Source organism: Protobothrops mucrosquamatus, unplaced genomic scaffold (genome assembly GCF_001527695.2).
Source record: "Protobothrops mucrosquamatus isolate PMUCROS unplaced genomic scaffold, P.Mucros_1.0 scaffold48, whole genome shotgun sequence".
In the NCBI taxonomy this organism is placed as follows: Eukaryota; Metazoa; Chordata; class Lepidosauria; order Squamata; family Viperidae; genus Protobothrops; species Protobothrops mucrosquamatus.
Window position 1 is genome coordinate 1,309,560 of NW_015386430.1, and position 10,259 is coordinate 1,319,818.

The following is a 10,259-nucleotide window of genomic DNA, read 5'->3' on the forward strand; positions in this document are numbered from 1 at the left end:
CTTTTGGATTGTGTAGAGTATTACCTAGAGAAAGTTAATTGGTCATATTTTTATTTTTTTATTCAAAACAGCATTTTTCCCCCTCAAGTTTCCCTTTAATATTTGGGAAAAGACTAAAAACAGGAGCAAAATTTGTTAGCCTAAATGGTGTGTGCATCTGTGGGTGTGCGGAATTTTTTTCTATGGTCTTGCCACTCTTCCCGGCCAGAAGTAAAAGCCACAATTTTTAACATGGAGACAACCATTATGAGGGATAGTCAGCATAATTTTAAAATGTAATTAAAATTCAGTAAAGCCACAAAAACAAGGAAGCAGGCAGCCTTCCTCCCCAAACTCAACAACAAAAACTATGTGTACCTAGATACCATATTTGGAACTTTTGCCATAGCTCATCTCTTCATAACACATTTTGTTAAATAAGATTGAGAGGTGGGGATTTTCTTTTCTTTTATACAGGCCTATGTCAAGCCTATGGAATCCCAGACGAAGGAAGGAAGAAAGGAAGGAAGGGAGAGAGGGAGGGAGGGAGGGAGGAAGGGAGGGAAGGAAGAGTATGGGGGAAAGAATTAGCTTATTTCTGAGTTATGTGAGGGGCATTCAACCATCTACAGTAATATTAAGCACCATATATAATATAGTTGTGTAATAAATTTCTGGGACTCAGCTTTCTAAGAACATTCCTCAGCTTGACATGATCATCAAATGAATTCTTCATGTTACCTGTCTGAAAAATTCTTCTAACAGTGACATGGTCCAGCGATGATGGAGGTTCCATGCCTTGGCAGGATGACTGATGTCAGCTGTGTGTAACATCAGGGATAAGGCTTTTGGTTTGTCAATTCTGAAAAACCAAAATAATGGCATAAATTAATTGCCTAAATAAATAGATTTTTTAAAAGATTGCTAACCAAAGAAATGAAGGTATGCAGACAATAACCTAATGAACAATAGCTTGTGAAGTTGCATCCAAAACATAGTCAAAATACAAGGTCAGTCTCTGAACTCAAACCAGTAAGAATATTAGGGGGAAAAAATTCAGATCTTAAACAAGTAACATTTAGCATTTGTCTTATCTGAGTCTGAAACACATGGTGTCTCCATATTTCCTTCTAATATTAAGAAAAAAATGCTCATGGCTTAAAATGTAGAACCTAAGGTCAATATATATATATACATGGTGATGGCCAGCTGTAATTACTTTCTGTGACATTTATCATAATATGCTTTCAAATACCAAGCAAGGTCTTTCACTCCTTTTTAAGCTGCTCTGCCCAGCAATGTTTCTAGCAGTTACATAAAAATACATCCTACCTCAAAAAATATATTTTGACAAACTTATCTATTTCAGCTGAAATCAGTTCCAGCAGATAAAATCTAGCGCATGAATCTGCAAATTCCATGCCTACATATGGAAGTTTGGGGATTGACATTAGAATTCATTTTTTAAAAAAGAAACAAATCCAAGCGGATGTTCTGGAGTAACCAAAAAATAAGAAGGAAGCAGGTTTGTTTCTAAAAAGAAGAAAAAAAAATAAAGAGTCTACCCCTGCTCCTAGTTCTGTTCCAAGATAGTATTTTAACAAGCAAGATATATGACACTTTTATTGAAACTAGGCAGAATGAATTCTTTCATTCATAAATATGAATGAAATATATATTTCATAAATCATATCTTACCTACAAAATAAACAAAATCTCATTAAATCTGATGTGAGAGAAGTTGCTAAGATTTTTTTTCAAAAAAGATAATAAATGGTTGGTTTGTTTGTATGTTTGTTTGTAATAATAATAATAATAATAATAATAATAATAATAATAATAATAATAATAATAATAAAGTTGGACGGGACCTTGGAGGTCATCTAGTCCAACCCCCTGCTCAGGCAGGAAATCCTATACCATTTCAGACAAATGGCTGTCCAGTAGGATATATGAATGTCCTATATTTTATTGTGCAATCATCTCTCCAGTGGTTTACAGTTTCAGCTACATTCTAAGTGAAAACTTAATGAAAGTTTTCCCACTGCTAAGTATTTCTTAAGACATTTTGAGGAGAATTTCTCCTTCCTCTGTAGAAATTCAGATAAATCATCTCTATATTTTTGTACATTTTTGGTAATGAATTTCAAAATGGCATTTCTGCCTTTTTTCTAGCCTGTATTGCCTTTTTAGTGCAATCCTCTTCAATAGGAAAAGAGCTAGTTGCTAATTTGTGATTTTGGTGGAAAAGATGTTTTTCATGCCCCAATAGAACAGAATAAAGTTTAATTTTAAATGCTACTCATATAGTCCATTCTTCATAGTGAAATATTCACAAACTGGATCGCAATTTAATTAGGAACCCAACCCTAAAACCAATATTCAACATAAAGATCTTTAAAATAAAAAAAAATAGTAGCTATAGAATATAAATTATTATTTCAAGCTATATGCAGATTAGAATAATCCTTTTAATTGCTGCAGGAAGAATTTCAAAGAGACTCTGTCTTTGCTACTCATCTATCTTGTAACTCCTACTAGTGGAACAGGGAGCAGTATTCAGATACTGATATTAAAATCTGATTAGGATCGTGCGGGTGGAGATAGGTCTTTAAATAATCTGGATCCAAACTAGTTAATATCAGCACTTTGAACTGGTCCTGTAAAAAGTATGATTTAGTATACCTAACATTGAGTAATGTATTCCAGACATTTGTATCCCACAAATATTCTATTAGGGCAGTCCGATATGCAGTATATTACATTAATTGGTAACCAGTTAAGCGGGCTTTAACTGGTATATCAGTGATACAATCAGAATAATATTTTCTTTGCTCTTCTGAAATCATGCAACTGCATGTGAATCCAATCACTGGAAAAAGAAATAGTTACAACAGAGAATGTTATTGTTGTTGCTGTTGTTTTCAGCAACGTATTTTCAAAGCTGGTATAATAAAGTGACAAAGTACAAGTTGCAATAGAGCCCTTTCCTCTCCATAGTGTCAGAAGGTCTCTTACCCTTCTGGCTGCTGCAATGCATTCTTCATGGCCTTGATTTGCTGAAAGTGACAGGACATATCTGTAGCCAGCACCATCTCAATCACTAGAGTCCTAAATTCTCTTTTGGCAGATATCCAGAGCAGGGAAGAATGAGGAGAGAATGAGAAAAAGAAACATATAAGAAACACTTGTTTTTCTTTCTCAGTCTGAACTTTATTTATGGCATTCTTACTCTTCGTTACCATGTGCGCCACTCAGTACTTCATGTTATCTTTTTAACTGGAGTTTCTGGGAAGGGAGGTATGTGTAATTTAGTCATATGTTAGGGTCTTGCTTGCTAAGAGATAATAAAGTGCTTTTCTTAAAGTGACCTTAGGACACCTCTTCTGTGAAATGCAGCTTTCCAGAATCATCAAGCTGAATATGACACTAAGTAGGCAAAATCACTCATACAAGAACACAGGCATACATTATTTGGTTGACTGGTATTCTGTTGCAGGTTTCACTCATTATAATTCAACAACACAGGCCCATGATTGCAGAGATGAAGAAACAGCAGAGGCAACAAATATCATGCAGAGCAGGATTGACTGGGGAATCTGATGGTTATGATATTAGACCAGGGTCTCATTTATTCATACAAGTCATTGATTTCTCCAAGCCAATCACTATCTCTCAAGTAAAATTAGAATTTCTATTAGAGGAAACAGTGATTTCCCCATCACCTCACATAAATATAATAAACAAGCTTTCAGACTTTTGATGTAGACTCGGTCAAGAAACAGGAGCGGCAGAATGCGTGGTATTGTTAAAGGGTATTATATCAGAATTTTGAAAACTTTTTACACTTTCTCTCTATTAAATCTCATACCAAACAAAATCAAAGCAGGGTTATTTTGAGTTTCTTTCTCATGTTTTCTTCTTTCCCAGGACTGAGTAATCTTTTATGAAACTTCTCCCTTAACAGTCTGGACCAATTTATGTTCTATTACATAAAAAAAAGGAATATGACACTAATCAACATGGTTATTTTCTCAAACACGATTGGTGATTTCAACAATTTGAGATTTCAGTTACCAAACTGAATGTCTGAGGAAGTGAAAACATTCAAATGAAATCCATCCGTAGGAATGTGCTTTATAAGTTGGAAAAAAAATCCTCAAAAACAGAAACTACAGCAGTTAATAAAAGCACATGTATCAGGATACTTGCTCTTGCAGACAAATAGACACAAAAAGATATAAATAAAATAGTAATTTCTGTTGGAATTAACAATATTCATGTTCGCTGAATGATAGTCTAGGTTGATTATATATTCAGGACTAATGATCCTACTTATAAATCTTCTAGTGAGGTTCAGGAGCATCCTAATGAGTACTGAAAATTTCATCAATTTTGTATTACTAAATGTATGCTGATAGGAAAGCACTGGATCACAGCAAGTATATGAGAATGATCTTGGGAGATGGGGGAAGAGCTGAAGCCAAGGAATGCTTGGGTAAGACGAGGAATATGTGCATGGCAAACATATCAGAAGAGACCCTCCCTAGTTTCTTGGCTTGTAAAAGAGATGAGAGAAATATACTTTCAAGATTCTGTTGTGGACTTCAACTCCCAGAATTTCTGAGTCAGCCATGCTGGCTCAGGAATTCTGGGCGTTGAAGTCCACGAGTCATAAAAGAGCCAAGGTTGCCTACTCCTGTGTTAGTGTAACTAATATATCTGGGTGTGCTTATTCTTTGGACTATCTTGCAAGGATGACAATCTAGCCTAGGATTTTATTTTTAGCTATAAGTAGCTAAAAAACAACTAAGCATGGATGCCATTAAAGTATTTTAATGATGATTTATTAAAAGGTCTACATAAAGAAACAAATTCTGTAAGTTTCAACATGAAAATTGCACTCATGTTTAAAAAGCTTTTTTTTCTTTACCTTCCATGTTAACTAATATGAGAAAATATACAATTTTCCATGTTTGATCTTATTGTTTTTCTTATGGCTGCTGAAGAAAGTGTATTTTTTTCTTGAAATACATTGCACTTTTGGGAAATAGTTGAACAAACAAATATTGTTTCCGATAATTCAATATTTTATCTTATTGACCAGATGTAATTTTTTTTGCTTCGTTTTGTTTTTCTGCCATTCTTTGGCAACAGCAACCCTACTAGGTGCCACAACAGCACCAAAGATTTATTGTTATGGCATTCTTTAAAATGATTTATATTTCAGTTGAATTACTTCAGTATACATTTCCTCTCAACAGCTTCTCACATTAACTGATAACAAACTATCTTCTGCTGTGTGCCTGTGAATCAAGATTTCCACTGAGTACATTTAATATCCAGAACAATCATGTTGACAACGAGCATTCTTACCTCCAATCATCTTTGGATAGGTTGGACAAAATGTTCATCTCCTCGTCATCTTGCAAAAGTCGAAATGCTGCACTGAGGTGATGATTTTCTAACACAGATCGATCATTGTACAGAATGGCTGTATCTGATCTATAAAGCAAAAAAGTCCATTCTTATATGATTGGCTTTATTCTTCTAGCTATAGCTAAAAATATTATTGTGCAGGACCAAATTATTCATTTCTAATATTTATTTATTTTGTAAGAAATTGATGAGAGAACCAAATTCCATTTTAAGTCTTTCAGGCCAGTGGAGTTTTTCCCCACTTCATATGTATTTAATAAATTATTCTAAGAAGCTTCTTGGATGAGAAGTGAAATGTCTTCAAGGAAAAACAAAGTCCAGTTGCCTTTTGAAAAAAGCACCTTTGGGACAATCATGATCTGAATGACTGAGAATCTCCATAGGCAAATTATTCTCAGGTATTTTGGGAAAAGCACAACCTGCTTTTTTTTTTTTTTTGAGATTATTGTCCCTTTCCCTCAAAATGCTGTGGAATAAATCAAGTTGCTAGATTACACTAAAAAAATTCCATAAAACCATTTTTATTCAGAGGTAAATCCCATTAACATTAAGATTATATCTATTTCTAGGTGGCTAGGAGGCAGTAAATAATGGGATTAACAGAACAATTATTACTATGCTTATTTTGCATTTTTATATGTTTTTAACAGTCTATGATGAAAAGGAAAGAATCATTTTTCATTGCATGATATTAATCTTGTAACTACATTATATGAAGGTCCATTGTGAAAGATCTCCACAAGGCCATGCAGTATATTTCACAGCTAAGTGGGTTTCAACATAACTTCCTTCTATCCACGCTCAAAACTATAACCACTTAAACAAGAGATACACTTGTTCCCCAGCTTTCTTGGTAACTAGAAGAATGTGAAGGCTGCAGTGTGAATACTAACTTGTTCCATCAAAACCAGAGATTTACTGTTGTCACCTTTTCACTAAAGTACTGAATATTATTCTCTAATACTCATCATAAGTCCATCAGCTTATCAGTTTCATGACTATAGGACTGGGTAATATTTGAGTTCCTCCCCTGTTCATCCCCTAATTTTTACAGTACCTGAAATGTGAGCTTTTCTGAACCTTTTCTATAACTTTCATTGTAGAAACTAGATAAATAACAGTGCCTTTGCCCTATTTATTGGCATTTCCTCTTTAATTTTATTCTAATTGAACTAGTGTATTCATCCTCGCTCTTCTTGACCTCTTAGTGGCTTTTAATAATCAATAATCCACAGTTGGATTGAGAGTTTGTGGCAAAGATCTGTGCTGATTCACCTCCTTACTCTGGGTCTGGTTCTGCACAGTGTTGTTGGGAAGTGACACACAGCCTTTCTTTGTAAGTGCATCAGAATTTGTGCTCTCTCTCTCCTCTTTTTTGGCACTACATGGGTAAAATCAACTATACTAGGTAAAACCACAGGATGAGGCATTATTAGTTTGCAAATGATACCCAATTGTGTATCTCCATCCTGAGTGAATTAAGGGATGTTGTGGATATTCCAATTTGCTTCCTGGCCCAATTTAATGTGTGGGTTATCATCTTAAAAGCCATTGCTGGCATGGGATCATGTCTCGTTCAAATTACAGTCACCTGTCCTAATAAGTCAAGCAGAGAGGATATGTTACAAACTCCATCAGTTGAAGAATTTTGCCTGGCAGTATCCATGAAGAGAGCTTGATCTAATATTGTCCATGCCCTATGGAACATCTCGCCCCCTCCCACCCCAAAATGAGGTCAATCCCTACTTTTCTGGCCTTCCAGAAAAACAATCTGCATGGTTATCAAAAAGTGGTATACAACTTTGAGGATGTTGATGGTCTGAGAATGCTCCCTCTGTCTTTTAACTTATCTTTTATCCTCGTTCTTATTTGTTTGTCATTTAGTTTTGATTCTAACTGTATCTTTAACTGTAAACAATTATAAACAACATTGTTGTGTTGACTCCTGTCTTTTATATGTTCAATTGATTTCTCCCTCTACCTCCCAGTGCCATTTTGGGTCTATCAATAAGTGTGTGGGGGGGTGCATGTATTCACACTTGCACAGTGAAGGGGGGAGGTTCCATATAAACAGAAAACTATCTGTCTCCTAGCACAGGCAAAACAGTGGAACAGTCCAAGTAAGTATAGACAAAAGACCACATAACGTGAAAAGCCTACACTGATTTTTATTCAGTATAGCACAACCATAATCTGGTTTGCTAATTTGTAGATTTTATCTTTATTTCAGAGAAAAAATAAAAAGATTCTAATAGCCTACAATTTAAAAAAGTATGACTTCAAAATTTCTGAGCAATTTTGTATGAAATTTGATGGGTTAAATTGCTCTGAGATTAATTTTCCTGCAAATTTGGTAGTATTCGATTTTCCTCTTGAAATTACTTATATTCAAATAAACATAAACTACTTACCTTTGGATATAGAATAATGGATTGGAGGAGCCTTGAGATTATCTAACCCAATGCAGAAAATCAGGCAGTGCAACTGATGGTTTAGCAGCTTCTACCTGTTAAGTCTTTAACAAGCAATTTATTCCATTCCCAAACTGCTGTCATAGTTTTTACTTATATATCCTTTCTCTCATGTCATGATCTGTTTATTGTTTCCTTTTGAATTCCATCAAATATAAACTCAATTTCTGAAATTATCCTCACCTAAACTGTTGCCAACATTATATATTTGCAATTTATCTTCTATTGCTTCTGAATTAAAGGTAATTATATATTTTAATTTTAATTATGTATTTTACAGACAGTATAAAACCTTTTTCATTCATCTGTAGCTGTTTGTGCTTTCTACATCATCAATAGGCATATGTATGTTGACAGAGACTGCACAAATGCAATTAAGATTCTTTTCTGTGCATTTTTTCTAAAAGCCAAATATCAAGGTGTTGTGAAAGAACTACTCTAGCATGACAGAAAGATGTTACAAATCTGTGTTCAAATTTCAATATCATCCCCATCAGTCTATTAATAAATAAAAGCCACCCATAATGTAATATTATTTATTATTTGATTTATTTTAGATTATAAAATATAAATAATTGGTTTAGTATTTTATTAACTAACAAATGAAAATAGAAATTCAGAACACATATTACAGCACTCAATGGAGAAAAAAACATAGCAAAGAGAGGAAAATCATCTCAACTAGATGCCACTAAAGGGGTTGACAAAAACCAAAATGTTGTGACATCAGACATGAATAAATTATATGAAATTAAATATGAAGAAGCATGAAAGTAGATATGAGGTTTGTATATGTGATAATGTATCATAAATTCTCATTCCAGCTTCTAAATATATATAAATATATTGCCATATTTAAAACTGTTAACTACAATTTTATGATCTGCTTGGAACTTTATTTTGATAGCCAAAATCTCAAATTGTGAGAAGAAAAACTGAAACTACACTAATAAAGTTTTGACTTAGCAATTTAATGGCAAATATACCCCATAGGTATATTGACATAATATCTAAAACTATTAAACTGATTTTTCAAACTCCATTTCAAACTTTCTCCAGTTTTGCTTGATCAGAGCTCATCTTTCAGCACTCACCTTGTTTGAATATGAAAGTTGTTTGTGGTTCCAGTGTGCTCATAGTCATGGATAGCAGCTGCAAAAATCATAGCAAAGATCTCCAGTTCTGTTAACCAGTGCTGAAAAAAAGATTTTGAAAAATCAGATAATATATTATATTGCAAAGTTTAAATATACTATTGTTTAGTAAGGCCAATAATGTTTGAATCTAATATTTTTTATTACGATTATCACTGATGCAGCTCCTGAATAACAATGCAGAATTTTAAAAATTATTATTCTCAATTGCTGTGCTATTGTCTACAGGCAATCTTGATATTTCAGAATTTTACTCTTGGGGCACCACACAAACTGTTCAAGAACTTCAAACTCTAATGAGACAGTAAAATAAACTCAGAATATTTTTGTCCAGTTTCTTCTCCACCCATTCCCAACTACAGAAAAACTGAATCCCAAATATTTGAAAACTTGTATCTTATCCTTGAGAATGTTTGACAATATTCCCATTCTTTTGGTCTTTCCCATCTTTAATCTTAAAAATGTTATTTAATATTAATTATTTAATGTTCTTTGTAGAGTTAATTACAAGGAGTATTTCAGGGTTAGTTGTTCATAATTTAAAAAAAAACTTTCAAAAGCTGATGAAGCAAATGTAAACCAGAAAAAATATGATTGATATTTTTTATTTGTGGCTATCATGACACTGGCTATATATCTGAGTAGAGAACAATATGTTGTTCTGCAAAGTAGCATCTAGTTTACTTAAAATAATGTGAGCACACTTCAGTTTAAATTTGAAAATTACAAAAGTTAACCAGAGAACTATTCAGGAAAAATATTGATTGTTCAAACCTAGCTGAAATTAACAGTTTTAAAAGCTTTATTATTATTATTATTATTATTATTATTATTATTATTATTACTATTATTATTATTATTATTATTATTATTATTATTATTATTATTCCAATTTGTATCCCGCCCTTCTCCCGAAGGACTCAGGGCGGCTCACAACATTATTAAAACAAAGAGAGACCCACACACCTCACCGAATAAAACCAAATTAAAACCAAAATTTTAGTGTTGTGTGATTACAATTTCTAAAAAACCCAATTTAAAAATCCTCCCTAGGCCAGGCCCGCTTGTTGGAAAAGCCATGTCTTGAGGGCGCGGCGGAAAGTAAGGAGATCCGGAATAATCCGGATCTCGGGGGGTAGTTCGTTCCAGAGGGCAGGGGCACCCACAGAGAAGGCCCTCCCCCTGGGGGTCGCCAGCTGACACTGCTTGGCCGACG

General features: G+C 33.8%; 1 protein-coding gene across 1 annotated transcript in view; it reads right to left on the reverse strand.

Annotated features, from left to right (window-relative positions):
- The window catches only part of PDE1C (phosphodiesterase 1C), a 244,100-nt gene that overhangs the window by 42,816 nt on the left and 191,025 nt on the right, over positions 1 to 10,259 (reverse strand). The window contains exons 9-12 of the mRNA XM_029283292.1: positions 8,984 to 9,084; positions 5,356 to 5,484; positions 2,998 to 3,099; positions 721 to 841 (exon numbers count right to left, since the gene is read on the reverse strand). Of these exons, the coding sequence (XP_029139125.1) occupies positions 721 to 841; positions 2,998 to 3,099; positions 5,356 to 5,484; positions 8,984 to 9,084 (453 nt within the window). The remainder of the gene's footprint in view (positions 1 to 720; positions 842 to 2,997; positions 3,100 to 5,355; positions 5,485 to 8,983; positions 9,085 to 10,259) is intronic.